The sequence below is a fragment of the Cibotium barometz genome, chromosome 25 (assembly GCF_041138505.1).
Source record: "Cibotium barometz isolate CiBa-2024 chromosome 25, ASM4113850v1, whole genome shotgun sequence".
Lineage (NCBI taxonomy): Eukaryota > Viridiplantae > Streptophyta > Polypodiopsida > Cyatheales > Cibotiaceae > Cibotium > Cibotium barometz.
Window position 1 is genome coordinate 18,454,112 of NC_141070.1, and position 19,516 is coordinate 18,473,627.

The following is a 19,516-nucleotide window of genomic DNA, read 5'->3' on the forward strand; positions in this document are numbered from 1 at the left end:
AGGAATTTGGATCTACCCATTCTTTGATTGCTTCCGTCTCTTCGTCCATTAGACCTTGGCCAATGAGTAGCTGCACCCACCTACATGTCCAAAATAAAACAAACAGTACTAAAATATTTTTTCAAAAGCGTATATGTATTTTCTACAAAAATGTAATGGCATTAGAAGATATATAGCTATAGACAACCCTCTTTGCAGCATTCTCCACCTCAGGTTGCTTTTGGCCTTCCTTTACTTTTCCAATCTTTGCCCACACCTCATGGAAGGCCCATGGTATGTGTTTCGATCGCTCCTCTTGCACCCATTGCATAAATGGTGGGATGTAGACAACATCATCATATACCAATAAACCCTCCAAAATAGAGTCTGCCTCCCCTATTAGCTCTTCCCAATACAACTCTTTCTTCATATGCAACAACGTCTTTTTGTTATCCCCAAACATCTCTGAAATTACCTTGTCCTTTGTCATAAGCATTTGAAGCAATTCCGTCTTCCTATTTCAGCATCATACCAAAACCATAAGAGATTAGATATTAAGGTTAGTTTATGTTAAGGGAGGTTTATTGACATGTGACATACCTTTGAGTTGAAATCCGAGATATGGCAACTGTGTAGAGCTTTTCTTTGGTCAGAGCAACCAATCCCTTCTTGGACCAATCATAGTTATATACGAGTTGAAAGAATGCATCACCATTGGATGGGTTTGCAATTATGAGCATCTTGTACGCTCTATCTCGAAATGTTTGCTCTACACCACGTCTGGCTTTCTCACATTTTGTCTCATATTCTTGCAACCCCATGGCATGTCTATCAATGCATGATATAGATTGCTTCACCACATTTTCAAATGGTGTCTACGTATAACGAAAAGGACTCATTATCACTCACACGATTAAAAAACATTGATAATCCGTTTATTAATAAAAGATGGGAAATGCAAACACTACCTTCCACACAAGCTGTGCCAAGATTGTAGCTGGAGCATTGTACCATTGCTCTCCACTTCGTCGCTCCAAACTAAGCTCCATTAAAGCCCACCTCCTTACGTCTTCACCAAGGTAGTCCAATATGGATGATTTGTCCGCCATTCCAAATCGTTGAAACATGAAGATCTCATGTGACAATGTGGGTGTAACACTAGTGCGCACCAATCTGTGTTGTAAAGAGTCACAATGAGCTAAGAACTTAACTATGACTTCACAATGTCCATAATTAAGTAGAGAGAGATCACTTACTCATTTTGAGATTGCAAAGCCAATAGCAATTCTCCTTCTTGCTTCTTGTCCACAACCAAAAATTGACATTTGACCCGGACATGGCGTGAGGGGCTATGAGACCAAGCTAGAGAAAGCAAAATAAAGATATTACAATATATTACTTTTAATGTTGCATAAATCAATCTATGACATTCAAAAGAACATACCTTTGCGCACTCGAGACATCCATGCCTTCACACGATGATTGCCATCCCATACAAGAAACTTCTTACCACTGAGATCCTCCCACTCAGTTCCTCTGATTTCATCCTCAAATCTGTCATGTTGTACCACCCAGTTTGGTCCCCATTCTTGCAAGTCTATTTGTGTGACCGCGAAATACATAGAGCTTCCTGGACGTGTAAGTGAAACTAAAAAAGGAGGAGACGCTTCGACATAACCATGGCAGTCAAAAGAATCACGAAATACCTCAAGTTGGGTAGAAACTGTACGGATGGATTCATTTGGAATGAGCCTGCATAAAGGGACCAATGGGGTAGAGGAATTACGTTGCACAAAAAACTTAGTGAATACATCACCAAGCAATCCCAATTCAATAGATTTTCCAAGAAGCCTTTTATGGGTCTCCCCTTGACCAGTACTAGATTCAGGAATCTCCGTGTGAGTTGGAGGAGGTGAGCTCATTTCGTTCTCCAACACAAGCACTTCTTCCTCATGACCAAGAGAATTATGCGCTTCTGTTTCCTCTCTAACAGGAGATACATGTGAGGACAAAGGTGTCCGTGATTGAGCTTCCTCGCTAAGAGTCAAACAAACACGCCCAGATCTTAGTGAGTATCCCCTGTTGTCTGTAAGACACACACACCAAGCCCAAGTAAGCATATCTAAAACAATAAAACACAATCTCAATAGAATCTTGGCTATTCACATCATATACCTTTCTTAGTCTTTGCCTGTTGTTTTCTTGCTTTTCTTGGAGCCATCTTCCTTTCTTTTGCCCTGAATATGAGTAGCAAAAAGTTTGAGCTGAATCACACATAAACCCTACTTCATGTATATAGGAAAACATTAACCTCACACACAAACATCTCCTACTAGTGTGTGTGTGTGTGGGGAGAGAGAGAATAGCATAGACATGAAGTAAAGCCACAGATTGTATTGAATAGCTAGAGTTGCAAAATGGGCTCTTCTGGTTAGAGTGCACATTTGAGGAGAAACCAATAAACCTGAGCTTCCTAGCTTAATACAAGAGCCATTGAAGGAGCTAATATATATTGGCTGTTCATGGTGGCAGTGATGCAAACCCATTGCAGTGTTTCGTCCGAGAGGACCATGATATAAGCGTAGAAGGACGTGCAGGTGCAAGAACCATTATGCAAGCCTTACTACTGAGAAATGCACCCGAACTCGTCTGCCCATTTCTTCGTCATCATCATTACGATGATCCATAGCCAAATGTGAGCTCAAATTCATTGTGCCATATGTTCAAGCAATGCGTACAAGAAATGCACCATTCAAATGGGACTTACACGACTCTCTGTTGTGTGAGCTTGTGCTTTAAAGTTTCCTATTCCTATTGGGAGAAGTAAAGGTAAGCCTAATGTATCTAATATTTGAATGGGAGTAAGGTGCTAAGCCTAAGGACGTAAAGGTAAGCCTAAGGTATCTAACATTTCAATGGACGTAAAGGTAAGCCTAAGGTATCTAACATTTGAATGGGAGTTAAAAAATTCTATGTTGTGTATAAATTCACATGACCTCTATGCTATGTATATATTATATGGCTAAAGGTTGTGGTAGAACTAAAGTACTTAATGTTTATAGGAAAAGGTAAACATAAGGTACCTAACATTTAGGTTCCTTTAGGTGCCCACCCACCCACCTCCCCTCTCCTATGTACATCTTGATGCTTCCACCCCAGGCAATGTGTGCCCTCTTTTTCTAGAGTGCCAACGCACAATATTGTGCTCCAATAGCCCCTACACCTGCATTCGAGAGAGCAACATTCCAAATGCAAGAGATAAGGAGAGTTCTCAACCATTGTTACCCGCCTACGCTAGAGATAAGGAGAGATACCCGCCTACGCTAGAGATAAGGAACACGCTAGAGATAAAGGAAAAATATCAATGTTTTTGGAATACGCTAGAGATAAAGAAAAATATCACTGGAAAAAATTGTTGCTCGAATTCTGCAGAGAACCTTCCAAACGCATGGGTAAGCGAAACCTTCCAAATGCAATGGTCGCTCGTGCATTTCCACCCCCCCGACAGAGCCAGGCGAGGGATGGTCTGCGCTAGCGCAGACCATCCCCCGGCTCTGCCGGGGGGGTGGAAATGCACGAGCATGGCTTATTAAGGTCGTCTTCTCCAGCTGTTTCTCAAACTTCGCCTCCTCAACAAAACGTCCAGCGACGCCTGTGTCTTCGCCTCCACCTCCTGCACCACCTCCACCTCCTCAAACGCCAGCGGCTCAACCTCTAAATTTGCTCATACACGCCTCCATCGCCTCTCCTCTAGCATGTCCACTCCCCCGCGGGCAGAGCCTGGGGATGGTCTGCGCTAGACCATCCCCAGGCTCTGCCCGCGGGGGAGTGGACATGCTGGAGGAGAGGCGATGGAGGCGTTGCGGCCAGCGCTGCCCCCGTCTCCTCACACTTGACCTCCTCAACATCGTCTCCGCCTACGCCACAAACTGGACATCCTCAACACCGTCACCGCCTACGAAAGCTACAACGTACACCTCCAACGAAGCCGCTGCCGGTGCACAGAAAAGAAGAACAGAGAAAAATCGAGAAATGAAAAAAAAACTCACCTCTTCTCTTGCATTCGTCTGCCTGCTTGCTGAGTTGAAAGTATCCTTCATGTACCCTAAATATCTCTTTTCTTCGTGTACCCTTTAAACTAAGCACCACATATGTGTGTGTGGCCTAAAACATACTTAGCCTAAAAATAGATACATATACACACACATATATATATGTCTAAAAATGTATTAAGCTATATGTGTTTTATTGTACACACGTACATTTTATAGTTTAGGCTATTTAAATATGTATATATATATTGATGTTAATAAATGTGTGTGGTGTGTGTGTAGCCTACTAGATATATAATCTAATATATTTGTATATCCTAAAATAAGTAAAAGACTAGTCTCTTTGTAAATACACACACACACTAAAATACATATATCCTCGTCGGGGGATTCTTAGCCTAGAATATATACAATATAATAATATAAATATAAACATGTGTGTATGTGTATTTACATATATCCCCATCCGGGGTTCTTAGCCTAGAATTTATACAATATAATAATATAAATATAAACATGTGTGTGTGTGTATTTACAAAGAGATAAGCTTTTTATTAAAATAACACTTAGAATCAATAAATGTATATATTTGTGCATTTTTTTATATATTTGTAGATACATATATATTTGTATATTTTTTATTAAAAAATTTGATCGTGGTCATTCTCAATCGTGATTGCTCCACCTTCTTTTATCATTTCAACCACCTACATTCTCAATCATAGCTGAGCCTATGGCACTCCAAAGTACCAACACAATAGCTAATACGCACGGTACAACTTACAGACATGTTTGATGTTACTGGACGTGTCCATAGGTGACCATCATATTTTTGCTCCATTCCATCCATATTTCCTATTTTGCCATATGTTGGTGGAAACTCTAGGATGGAATCACCATCATAATGTCTTGGCACCTCCTGGACTTGGATGACTTGAGTATCTTTTTCCAACAATGAACGCAGAAGAGAAGGTTTCTCCTTCTTACGAAGAACCGAAAGTATACTCTCTGAAGCAATACATTCATCTTCAGAGATCTTGTGCTTTGAACCTTTTGGATTGCTTGTGCCTTCACCTGGTTGCAAAATAGTTGCTGAGCCATTCAAGTCACTCTCAGAGGAGGAGCTCGAGATATGAACATGGGTGTTTTGTGTCCCTAATTCTTTATCCACTGAACTCTCCAAATGTCGGACATCTTGGGCAATGTCGTCAGCACTAGAATCAAGACTATCAGCAGCACAAAGAGGACTACATTGTAGCATATATGTTTTACTTCGAGAAATATCTATGAGGTAGTTTTTATTGCCCTCCATATCATAATGAGCGATGATTTCCTGTAGGCTTCCATCGGTCCTAGTAGCTTTCACTCCAGAAAGGGCGTGTGAAGAAGGCAAAAACCCTTGTAGATATCCGTGACTGACAAGCGTGGTCTGGTGGAGAAGTATTAAAGTTTGAGATTTTTTGCTACTGCCATCAAGCTCCCACTCAAAGGTAACAGTGTGCTCCATAGGGAAGGCAATATGAAGATGCAGAAAGGACAGGAGAGACGAAAATGTGAAACAGAAAGGATAGGAGAGACGAAAATGTGAAATGAAAATATAAAAACGAAGGAACAGGTGGAGCAATCACGATTGAGAATGAAGGAGGTTGAAATGATAAAACAAGGTGGAGCAAAGCACAAAGGTGAGGGACCAAGCTTGAGCAAGTTGTTGGACAGGGTAGCAGCAAGGTCAAGACTAACACCACCACAAGTGGCTCGCATGGTCCATGAAACAGTAGCTAATACTCCTATGTATGAGGAATCAAGGCCTCTACATGGAGATAAGGAGACTATTCAATGGAAGAGGGTGAGGACAATGGAAGTAGACCAATGTTCACATCGTCCAGGTTATGTCATGCAGAGCAGACATCGTCAAAACCGGGGAACAGCAAGAAGAGTAAGTTTTGGAGATAGATCTAGAACAAACAGTGCAGCAAGTCCCGCTTCAAGGGGAGGACCAAAAAGTCCAATGACTGGAGGAAACAAAGATGTCGGACATGAAGAGCCTAAACAACATTATGGCACAATGAGCGGAGGACAAATGCATGTAAAGGAAGAGGCCGTTGGACGCACAATGTGGGCCATTAGACGAACCCCATTGAACTCAAAAGTCAAATGTTTGGGAGGTATTGATGGAAGACTTAAGTGCAACTCATACATACAGGGAAGCTCTATTGGAGTTGTTGCCCCTAGCTTCTATTCAGAGCGACGACATCCTGGTCCGGGAGGGCCAAAGGCTCAAATGATGTGGTTTTGTCCTTCAGATGTTTCACACACATGGCATGTAGATCCAAACATAATATACAAGCCATCATACCCAGATATGTGGAAAGTGGATGTTGGGACCAACATAACCAGCCAAGAGGTAGATAAATTAGTAAAGGCAGGGTTCAAGTTAGATGTTACTCATGAAGAACCTTTTGTGTCGGGGGGTGGGAGAAACGTCCACACAAGCAGCGGGCAACAAAGAAAGTGACAAGAGGCCACATGATGCTGCACAGAATACAAAGAGATCAACCAAGTGGAGGCATTGGATTTCCAAAGAAGCAGAAAAGAGGATTGGTAGTGCCGAGGCCATGACAACGACAGTCCTTAATGAGAGTGCAATGCAGCCATCCCCCTACTCTATTTTTCATTTGGCATGTGAGAGTGGGAGGACTATTTTATACACATCAAGGTACAACCTTGGTATACATGTCCTGATTTCATGCAAATAGAATCTAGAGGAGAGTCTTACGTTGCATGTAAGCATATCTATTTTGTCTTCTTGCGAGTTTTGGGATTACATAAGAATGAGGATATGGTAATGCATCAACCGACACTATCACCAGAGGAAGTGGACAATATACTATCACGTCCTCGAAGCAAGGATGTTTGTGCTTATACTTAAGCTTTAATCAAGCCTGTTTGTGCCTATACTTAAGCTTTAATCAAACCTCTCATGTTTGTGCCTACTTAAGCTTTAATCAAGCCTTCCATGTTTGTGCTTACTTAAGCTTGTAAGGAAATGTGAAGTCAATCTTTTTGTAAGAAAATTTGAACCAATATTATTTTTGTCTTGCTTTGGGATGGAGTATACTGTCACGTACTCTAAAGTCTTATTGTAGGTAGCTTGCGACGCTATGGTAAAGGAGTTATACCAACCAGATATCTTCTTGTAAGGAAATGTGAACTCAATCTTTTTGTAAGAAAACATGAGCCAGGTATACTTGTTTTTACTTGTGTTGAAATAAACATTGGAAGAAAGGTACATAGATAGGTATTTTTGTGCCGATATTTAAGTTTCTTGGACATAAAATGTGTGTTTATATGTAGGAAGGTAGGTATGTAGGTAGGTATGTATGTATGCATGCATGTATGTATGTATATATGTAGGAAGGTAGGTAGGTAGGTAGGTAGGTAGGTAGGCACGCAGGTAGGTAGGTAGGTAGGTAGGTGTGTATGAGAATATACATGTATATATGTATGTATGTATGTGAATGAATATAGGTAGGTAGGTAGGTAGGTAGGCAGGTAGGTAGGCAGGTAGGCAGGTAGGCAGGTAGGTGTGTTTGAGAATATACATGTATATATGTATGTATGTATGTGAATGTATTTATTTCTCTTTCATAAATACTTACTATATAAAAGCTCACCAAAATGTATCATTTTTCTTACAAGCTCACATAAAACTATCTTATCTCCAAAAAGCTCGCCAAATAAAGCTCGCAAAAAAATCAAACCCGTCTGTGTCCTATGGTAAGTATGGCATGCCGTAGCGGTACTAGTCGGTAACGCGGCAAGCATAGTATTGTTATGGCGATGTCACCTTCCCTTCCCTTCCCTTTGTCAAATGCGGACATATGGTCGGTAATGCGGCCAGTGTATGTTCGTATCCTATTCGTATTCCCATAGAATCGGGCGGCATTTTGTCGTTAACGCGGCAAGTTGGTGTTGTCCGCTAGTGCATAAATTGTTTTTTGCATATTGCGGCATTTGATCATTAACGCGGTCGAAAAAATATCGTAAATTTGCTTGCATATTACGCATATGATCGTTAACGCAGTCGAAAAAATGTCGTAAATTTGTTTGATTTGACTTGTATTGTTTTTATTGTGTTTGATCCATGCGATACTTGGTTGCTAACGTGGCATGAGTATTTCATGGATCAAAGTTTACATCATATTGTCTAAACGTTTTATTTTATAATATCGTGATTCGTAACTCAAAAAATATAAATATCTCTCTCTTCTTACCCCCCTCTCTCTCTCTCATGATACACTTCACAACTCTTTCTCTCTCTCTCTCTCTCATGATACACTTCACAACACGATAGATGTGTAGATAATGATTTCTTTTTATTTCTCTTAAAATATACATAATTCCTAATAATTTCTTTTTTCTCCCTCTATTTACTTAAAAATTAAAATAGTACATTATTTTCCTCTTTAGGAACTCACAAAAACATTAAAAATGTCATCTAATGTTTCTTCTCTCTATCTGTCACAACTCTCTCTTCCTCTCCTCTCTCTCTCTCTGTCTGTCTCATGATACACTTCACAATTCTCTCTCTCTCTCTCTCTCTCGCAATGATACACTTCAAAACTCTCTCTCTCTCTCTCTCTCTCTCATGATACACTTCACATCTCTCTCTCTATCACGATAGGTGTGTAGATGAGGAGTGCTTTAGGATTACAAAACATTATTTTTCTCTCTTTAGGAACTCACAAAACTATAAAAAATGTCATTTAATTTTTCCTCTCTCTATCTGTCACACCTCTCTCTCTTCCTCCCCCTCTCTCTCTCTCTCTCATTCGATAATGTATACACTTCATAAGTAATAATGCACTTGTTGCGGTTGTCTTACGTTCGATAATGTATTGCATGATGTTGAGTGCAGTAATATTGTTTGATATATTCTGTTTTTGTTTGATCATTGATAAGTAATGATACACTTGTTGCTGTTCTCTCACGTTTGATGATGTATTGGATGATGTTGAGTTCATTAAAATTATTTGATATTCCGTTTTTGTTTGAACATTGATAAGTAATGATATACTTGTTGCTGTTCTCTCACGTTTGCTTGATGTTGATTTCAGTAATGTTTGATATTCTGTTTTTTTGTGTTTAGTGATATTTGCTAGATTTACGAAGACGACCAACATGCTTTCCCCCGAAGAGTGTAAAATCGTTCTACGAGAAATTCGCATTGAAGCAGTCATCACAGTGTCACAATGTGCTGATGATGTCGTCAAAAAGATCAATGAGTCTGAGATACTCATGCGAGATCTAATAGACCAAATATGGGAAAATGCACAACGTCGGCTTCGAAGCGGAGGCAACGCTGAGTTGCTTGATGGACAGAAGATAGCAGATTTTAACCATCAACACATAACACGAACCATTTTGGGGAGCATGCGTGTAGCATGCAGTGATCTTAGAGATGTTGCCCCGCCTGAAGCCAATATGCAATGTCTACAGTTATGGGACGTTGTATGGAGCGAGCAAAGAGCCAAGAGCAAGCGCATGAAGGCGTTGGATGCAGAGTCCCTCCCCAAAAGAGTGTGCATTGCCCAAGACGTCGCTGCCAGCCAGGCAGATGCAAATGGTACAGGTGTCATTAATTGTACCATCTATAATTCTATGTGCACACATCTCATTGGCATCCCGCACGAGGCTCTGTTCGAAGGGAGAACAATAGGCTCCGGTGTTTTTGGCACAGTAAAAGAGTATACAGTTAAAGGTATATCATTTTTACCGGAGCACATTACTTTTTGCAGAAAGCACTACAAAGGAGAAGGCAGTGCCAAGTTCGAGAGCTTCCAGGCAGAGCAGGGTATGCAAGTGCTACATCCATCGATTGTCCGGTGTATTGCCTTTACAAAAGAAGCTCCTTGGATCACTATTTTCCCGTACTATAATGTGGCGCTCTTGGTGATACTCTTCTGAAGGTTCCCTTCAGATTCAGTGAGTTCACCAGAGTAATTTTCCGTTTGGATCGAGGATGGAGACAACCCCCGCCTGATAATATTCCTTTAAGTCATCTAGAACTTTCTAAAATAAAACAAATAGTAATAACCATGCCACATATTATGCATGCCCTGGTGGAAGGCCTAGCGGCAGCACATCTGGCAGGAATTGTACATACCGACCTACATCCATTCAATGTAGTGTTGGATTTTACAAAAGAGTTGAAGCCACGCATAGGTATTATCGATTGGGGGTTACTGCTGAGAGCGCCCAAAAAATGGGTGTCTCTCAATTTTGTATTTGAAGCAGACAAGAACCCTGAGAAGGTGGCACAGGCAGTCTCCTATGCAGACAGAGAGCGAAATAAACGGCCGTGGATAGCCCCAGAGCTTTATGATCCATTTTTGGCAGATGCATACACTCCTGCATCTGATGTTTTTGCCTTGGGATATTTATTACAAACTTTATATGAATTTTGGCAGAAAGTGCAAGAGTTGTGGATGGATAATAGTTCCTATGATAAAGTTACCATGGATACTATTATTCATAGAGTCAAAAATTGGATGTTTCTGCCTAATCGCGATGAGCGAAAATCAATTTTGCAAGTAGTTGAATTTTTTAGATCACTAAATATACTGACCCAACGAGGACACAACGTCCTCTTGTAGAGCTATCGGTGTCATTCACCCCAACTTTGTAATGATACAGTATCAAGAGATTAAGTTTTAGGAATGGCAATTTGTTTCTCTCTTCAAAATTTGATGTGTCCATTGTTTGAAATATTATCTCATTGAGTCTTTGCAATATCTCTCTCCTCTTGTGGTATTTAAGTTTATGTTTTCTCTTCAAAATTTGATGTGCGCGCATTGTTTGAAGTATTTTTGGAGTCAAGTGGATATTTCTCATCGAGTCTTTGCAATACATATCTCCTCTCGTGGTGTTTAACTAAGATTTTGAGAGTAATGGTCAATTTATCTTACGTTGATCTTTACAGTTCATTAAAATCCTAAAGTCATTTACGTTCATGTAGATATGGCAGAGGCGCAAGCGAACGAGCATCAAGAGTTAGCCAAGAAGGCATATGAGCGAATGAAGGCCCTTGCACATGGCCTGACAGCCCGCGAAGCTACAAGAACAGCATGCAGGTTGTCGAAATGGACAAATCCAACTTATGCCCAATGGAAAGACATAAACAAACGCGTAACCACAGAGATGATAAAGGAAATATGGCCATGTCCAGATGGCGAGATTAAGAAGGGAAGATGGAAGATTTCACGTTGCACTCACAATGATATCAAAACTAATGCCGAGCGCATTTTCTTGGAGGTGTACGGTCGTCCTCTCCATAACGCCGACACTCCACTCTATTTTGCTAAGATGCTATATGCTCAATTTATCCTAGAAACTCCAGTGGACTTCGCCTCCAGAGAGGCCACTGTCAACACCCACGACATACGTGAAGAGACAGTGACATTCACAAGGGAAGAACTTGCTCTCATGGTGGAGGGCGCTGGCAAAGAAAGCTTAGGGGCACAGCTAGCAGAGAAGGAGAAAGAAGCTGACCGATTAACTCAAGCGTCAACTCCTCCCCCGGCCAGTAGAGGGATTCAAGAGCAGCTAACAAAGATCAGCCAAGATGTGCAGAGCATCTCTTCACGTATTGCTCCTGTGCGCCAAGGAAACCACATCTCTCATTTTTTGATACATCCTGATCTTGTGGGAGTTTCTGCTGAGGCTACTAGTTCCTCCACCCCCCAATGTTCTGTATGTTAGAAAGTATTCGATGGGTGGACCGGCTAGTATATACTACCATGTGGACACTACTACCACTTAATATGTTTAGTGAGGCAAATGCAAAATACTTCCACATGTGCATTGTGCAATGTCCCAATAAATCAAGGTATTTATACAGTGTTCGGCATCGCTAGCGAATATAAACCACCAAGACCTTTAGATGCAACTCCTAGTGCAATTCGTAATTTATTTCAAGATGAAAGCTAAGAAAAACAAATCCTACTTTTGTATTGATAATTTCTCCAAATATGATCATTTGTACAAGTACTTTTTATTAAATTAATGAAGTGACTTCTTCCTCTATGTCAGTATCTTGCTCCAAAATTCTTTCACCGTTTACTCTCTCGTCTGCTAAATTAAGCTCATCTAAGTCAATGTCTAAATTGTCTTCTATCTCAAGGGTGGTGCACAACGTGCGTCCAACATCAAAGTTCTCGTCTACTACATCATCACAATTGTACATCCATCTGGGCATATCTTCTTCATACTCTTCGCTTTCAATGTCTCGCAAGATCTTTTCATTGCAATACATGTAAACAAGTTTATCTACTCGATCTGCAAGAAGTCGATTGCGAATAGTACTGTGAATATATTTGTACATGCTCCAGTTTCTTTCTGAGCCTGAGTTTGAAGAGCACTGACTTAGAACCTTCATCGCAAGGTTGCGCAATAAAGCATAATGCTCACCACCATTCATCATCCACCACTTCCATGCAGGTTGCTCTTTAGCCATTTGTTGAACAAGGGAGTTGGAAAATAAACCCTCTTTCAATCGAAATGAGGTCATCTCCTTTATGCACTGTACACGATCATCATCATTATTATAGAAAGTGTTTACCACTTTATAAAAATCTTGCACCACCTCAACGTTGGACATCAAATCCATATTCCAATATTCAGGATCTAACATGTAAGCAGCACTGTGTAGTGGTGAATGCGCTCCAATCCATCTAGCATGAAAGTACTTCAATAGAACTTTTCTTTGTCTACTGGAGAATGGTACACGCCATTGCTCTAATTTCTCAGGACACTCCAAACACCGCTGGACAGTCCACCATTGCATCCATGCTTTTCCGAGATCAGGCGCTCTTTGATCAAGACTTCGTACAGCATACATAACAGGCATCATTACATGGTATGCATCCATCACACTGTTCCACCAACTTCTTCTCGTAAGCACTCCCTTCAAGACTTTGATTTTCTCTTTCACTTTTTCAAGTTGAGTGTTCTCCCAGTCATGAAATGCCATGCATGTAAATGTTTCGCAAACTGCATCTTTATTTCTAAGAAGAGACTCAAAAGTGTAAAAGTGAGTGCAAAACCTAGTCTCCGCTGGAAGCTTTAACATAACTGACATGCGAGGTCGAAACATATCTAAAACTCTCTGTCTCTTGAGCATGAATTTCACAAGCTGGCGAGCAGTGTCGACGATTGAGGCAAACCATTTGGTATCATCAGATTTATACCAATCTTTTAATACAAGATTCAAACTATGAGTATTACAGCCTACCGGAAAAATATGTGGATATTGTCGCTGTAGGATTTTGGATGCATTTTTACAATTTTTTGCATTGTCCATGACGACTTGGACTACATTTTTGGCACACACTTCCTCTATCACACAGAGCTAATGACTTGAGCAATGTAAGCCCCAGTTTTGATTGAACCAGCTGAATCCACGACACGGATGAAAGTCTCACCTCTAGGTGAAATAACCATTATATTAATTAATGGTTTTCTTTGCACATTAGACCATCCATCACTTACTATACTACATCCAGAAAGCTCTATATTGCTAAGAATTATTCTTTGTACACGTTCTTTTACTTGCGCATAACATTTCTCTAATAGATCATTTCGCATAGCATGGTACGTAGGCGGTGAAAACCTTGGTCCAAACTCACCAATTTTCTTCCATGCTCTCTTCCAATGCTCACTGTCCACCATCATCATAGCACTCCCAGAAAAGTAAATCGCTTCAGCAAGGACGAGTTGTGCATCATCGAGTCGACCTTGACATAGGCTTTCTTGCAATGAATTTTGACACATGGGTATATTTCCTACGTCAAAGTTTCGCTTGCAAGAAGATGCACTGGGTAGATTACTTTCTGGTTGCACATTGCCGTTCGGGGTACAAGTAGGCGATGTAGCAGGAGTTTGATGATTAGAACAACAGTGTTCTTGCTACCTTGATACATTAACGGTAGGAGTGCCATGTTTTCTTGAATCTTTCTTTTGAATTTCTTCTCTTATGCGTTTGGCCACTATAGGTGCAGAGGGGTGGGTACATGACTTTTTCTTCGGTCCGCCTAAAAAGTGTTCTCTTAGTCGAGGCGCCCCACCTAATTTTACTGCATGGCATAGCTTACACTCCCAATCTATGAATCGATCACCAACGTTAATTGCATATTGCCACTCTATCCCAGGTGCCTTTTTTTTCCTGCTATTAGAAATTTGGACTCTATTGGAGGTATCACTGGATCCAACATTGTCCTCCATCTCAACAAATAACCTATTCAACCAAGCATATAACAATGAATACACAAATGAAAAAACAACAAATCACTCACGTATAAAAAAACATACATTAGCAGACAAAGTACTTCGAAACTATCTTGACAAATACAAAAGATCATCACATAACACAAAACTACTTCAAACTATCTTGCAAGGTCTTACTACAAAACTACTTCGAAACTATCATGCACATTACACCCCCAATGAAGGATGCCTTTTGTACCCAATTAAGGATACTTTACACAATCAAAGATCTATGCTTGCCCAATACTCTAGTATAGGACAATAGACCTTCTCTAACATTCACAAAGAAAATCAAAGATCTATGCTTGCCCAATACTCTAGTATAGGACAATAGACCCTTGTCTACTCTAAACTATATCAAGTATCAAGAACCAATACAAGCCCCTAAGCAGGACTCTTGGCTCCATCAAACCATTCATAAAGCAGAATGAGGTAGATTACGTACGTGGCTCAAATGCAAAGCTGAATGACTCCAAATTTGTCCCTAAATCTCCGCAAGTATTAGCTACGAACCACACCCTGCCCCCAGTTCAAAGAACTAAGGACGAGTGGCTCAATAGCCTTAGGAGTGCCTACAAGGAAAGACGACAGCCCCTAAGATAAGGACGTTCTTCCCAAGAGGACACTTCTAGCAACTCGAGAGCTCTACAAGTACTTTGAGGAGAGATATCACGCCCCCAAAACAAGGACTATCTCCCCAAAAGTTATACGATGGGTGTCGGGCAGTGTTTATATACAGAATAGTACCTCGCCGGTGTTCTCTATTTTTCCCGGAGGGCCCGCCGGGCTTTTATCTTTCCCGACGGGCCCACCGGGATAAATAGTTTTCTCGGTGGGCCCGCCGGGAAAGATAAAAGCCCGGAGGTGTTACGGGACTAGTGGGTTCTTGCTCAGGTCATGTGAATATACAATGTGATCACAAGTTTTAATATGTTAACAATAGGTTTTGTTAACGTGATCACGAAATTGTGAAGACGTTAATGAAATCCCTGTCTGCAAGCCATTCTCGTCCCTGTGCTTGCCATACAATAAAGACATGGATATTTGGTATTTGCTCCTCCACATACACCAAACATACACTTCAACGCCTTGAGGTCGGCACTCAAATGCCATTCCACAATGAAATCTCCTATGTCGTCTACATGAAGGTGTTCACCTGTATTTTGGCTCTGAATAACTGAAGGAATGTCTGTTTGTGAGAAGAGCCACTTTAATGTTTCATGACTCTCTACTGGTACATGAGCTGATCCAATCCACCATAGCTCCATTTCTGATTGAGTTTTGTGGAATGGAGAATCAAGCTTACCTTAACTATAGTCCAATGCTTTATTCATTAGGGATATAGATATTCTTTCCATTTTTTGACATTTTTGGATTTGAGCTTCATCTAATTTTAAAACAAATACAAGTTTTCCTTCACAATCTATTTCTCTTATGTTGTAATATCTCACCATAAAAGATTGGACTTTTCTAATGTTCATCCAAATATTATTATAAACGTTGTATTCAAAAGACGATTTTCTTTTTTGTCTCTCATATGGCATTGTTCCCTCAATATGGAAATACTCTCCGAAATGTTTAGAAAAATTTCCTCATTTAACAGAGTTCTATATTTTCCAACATTGTGAGGTCTAGGCAACCCAAAAGCTTTGATTTTGTAATACTTAAGGACCCTGAACCAGGTTTTTGAGATGGCTCTGTATCCCTTTTTACTCACTCCCACTGTGTCACAAACTTCTTGCATTTGGGAAGGCTGGACTAATAAGTCCATATCTTTTAATAGATGTTGAAAGACTAGTTTTTTTTTAGTTTGATTTTCAGGAAGTTCCAAAAGTTTCAAGATATCCGACCTATTCATAAGCTCATTCAAAGATCTTACCCTTTCCTGAGCATTAGACATGTCAAATCCTAGAAGGTTAGTAACATGATCTCTTACAAGTTTTAACCTTTTTTTTCTTTGTCCAGATCTCTCTGTTAAGTTAACTACATCCCGCATTCGTTTTACTACAAATCTAATCAAATCATGTGGTGTGTGAAAAGAAGGATACCTTCCTGTTTTGGGATCTAGTGGATATAGACTTTCATCTGTCCATAGGTCAATATGCTTCTTTCCTTCGTTATGAAGATGTTGAGCTTCATTTGCACATGAAAGGGATCTTTGGTAGACACTCCGTGTAGTTGCATACTCTTGGTTGATCTTGATATTCAAATGAAACTTACGATTAGATGTATCACTCATTACTAACAGAGCTAAAAATATAAGCAGAGCTATTAGAACATGAGAGACACAGAAGAATGAGAATGAGATGTAGCTTGTGAAATTCTTAGAGAAGCAGAGGAGTGAAATTTTTTTGGAGAATGGATAAGAGCGCGTTTGGAGGGAATGGTCATTTTGCCGCGAAGTCACTAAAAGAGGACAAATTTCGAGACGAGCCATTAAAGAGTAGCATGAAAACGATATATTTTTTTAGATTTTAAAATATGTACTTAGATACGTATTCAATCAGATAGATACGCTTTAAATATCCAAAACGGCTAAATTTGGAGCCGTTTTTACCGTCAACATTCTACTAATTAGCAAGTTAGCGAAATTCCTTACACAGCCCATTTTGAGACGTTTTTGGCCCTAATGCAATTGATCCAGCCACGTTGGATGATGCGCGTGTTATGGCAGTGGAGGTGGTTTGTTTGGTAGAGGAGACTTTTTCGTGAACCATTCTCACAAGTCAACTACATCTCATTGTGCATTTAGTGGACGAAATTGCTTTATGTGGCACTGTGCATGCACGTTGGATGTTCTTCCTAGAGCACTTCATGAAGACCTTAAAAGACTTTGTGAGGCAAAGTGCAAGGCTTGAAGGAAGCATGGCCGAGGGTTGGTTGATACACGAGTCTCTTGTATATATTTCAGAATTTCTTGGTCACGTGGACAGCTCTTTGCCACGACTATGGAACAATGAAGAGGACTTGAGGATGACCTCTATTGTGCCTCAAGAAAAAGGACAGAGTAAAGTAATTGACAGAACATTGATTGATGATCTCAATTTCACTTGCATCCTTTTAATAGTGATGTGATGAACAGATGGGTTACAAGATATGAGGATGCAAAGACAAAAAGGCAAGCAAAAAGAGCTCTCTTTCGGAGGCAACATGGCTCTCGTAAGGCATACACTAAGCATCTAGCAACACTTCCGAATGATATCCATGGTGATTGGTTGCATGAGGAAATGGAGAGAGCAAAGAGCGACGAGGGGCTACATATAGAGGATGTAACAAGCCGCAATGAAGATGATGTCGAACATGCCAATGAAGATGTTGTGATCGATGATCAAGACACAATCAAGATGATGTCAAACATGCCAATGAAGATGTTGTGATCGATGATCAAGAAATAAGAGATGATCATGATAATGAGGATGAGTGTCCCATTTCTCATGATCATGAGAATGACCCTACCATTGAGGATAATGGTGATGTTGATGAGGATGATCAGGACATCGATACCATTATCAATGGACAGAATATCGATAGTGGAATAAATTTAATCGTAGCCTTACAAATTGATCAAATGGATATTGATGTTGATCGTTTGGCAAGGATGGATCTTATTGAAGATGAGATCGAACCCTAACCAATCCATCATTGTATCGTTTTAAATTGATGACATTTCTATTGTATGTGTTGTCTTTTAATTATCATCTCATGATTTATTTTTTAATATATTTCATTGTTGTAAATGCATGTAGTGGGATTGTGTAATGATATATACTGTAATGTGCTATGAGATGGTTTAAAGAAAATAGTTTTTAATTTTGTAAAGGAATTTAGTTTTTCTTAATAAAGCATGTAGTGATGCGTGTATTGATGCATGTATATACATGCGCTTATACACGCGCTCGTAGATGCCAATATACACGTGAGTTTAAATGCCAATATACACACACCCGATACTATTCAAATACATGCACGACCATACATGCGCCCGTAATTTATCGCGTGTATGAAACGCGTGTATGGAAGCATTGTCTTATAGTGTAGGAATGCTCACAGTATCCTCCTCTCTGGCCAAAGGTGGAGTCTCCTCATCATCATCAAGGGTAATCTCAATAGAATCAGGGTAAATGCAATAGGAACTTGGTGTACATGAAGAAGTAGAACTCCGGTCATCATCCCCATCACTCTCAACATCAGTAGTAACCCTAGGGCTCACAATAGAAGAAGGGTAAGCTGGAAGAACCGCCCGAGAAGATCCTCTACCAAGAAGCAACTGCCCTCTGGAAATGTCAATAACATAATCAGTCTTCCATATCCAAGGTCGCCCTAAAAGAAGCTGGTACTGGCCAGGTCCTGGACTAAGCCGCAAAACATAACAATCAATATCCACCATATGTTCAGTGTGACAGTTGATAGGCAAACCCTAGATGAAACCCTCATCTCTCACTGGTCAATGATCACCCATACGCAAACTAGTAGTAGGAACTCCATTGAAGATAACCCCAGCTTGGAAAAGGTAGAATAACTCAAAACATTGATGCCTGATCCTCCATCAACAATAGCATGTGGAATCACTAGCTGGTGGATCATGCACTCCACTCGAGGACACTCATGCTCAGCAAGAAGGGAATCCACTTTCTAAACAACAAGAAGATTAGAACCCACTTCCTAGGAAGAACTCAAAGCTCTGCAGTACCTCCTCAAAAGGGCTTGGCTAGAAGGAGAAGTGAGAAGGTATTGTGGAAGGGACATGGTGAGCTCTACTCGATTAAGAGCGGAAACAAGGTCAAAAGAAAGAATGGGGGAAAACAACTTACTTGGAGTAGGGCGTGGAGACGAGTGTGGCGAGGTCGAGGTAAAGGGTCAGCAACAATAACAGCGACATGGGTGGGTGGGTGGGTAGCAACAACAGGTTCAGGATCTCTCTCCTCATCTCAATAACCTTTTCTTTCCCCTTTTGTGTGTGATGGCTCGCACGGGTGATGAATCTAACTCAATCATATTAATCGAAGGGTTCTCAGTGGTGGTAGGTGGTGCACTAGACAAAGCAATTACCGAAGAACTAGGAGACCCCCTCTGAAGAAGTGTCCAACTAGGGCCCGGGGGTTTCTCGGCACCAATACGATGATTAATGGGGCCGCAGGGTGGCAAAGTGGTGCTCCTATTCA

At 40.6% G+C, this 19,516-nt stretch overlaps 1 protein-coding gene across 1 annotated transcript; it reads right to left on the reverse strand.

Moving 5' to 3' along the window:
• Positions 1 to 622: 622 nt before the first annotated feature.
• Positions 623 to 18,741, reverse strand: LOC147624323 (uncharacterized). The gene is made up of 4 exons (XM_086819822.1): positions 18,498 to 18,741; positions 1,236 to 1,341; positions 948 to 1,152; positions 623 to 807 (listed from the first exon to the last, which is right to left on the reverse strand). Exons 1-4 carry the CDS (start codon positions 18,739 to 18,741, stop codon positions 781 to 783), a joined length of 582 nt encoding a protein of 193 aa, XP_086675948.1. The 3' UTR covers positions 623 to 780.
• Positions 18,742 to 19,516: the final 775 nt, after the last annotated feature.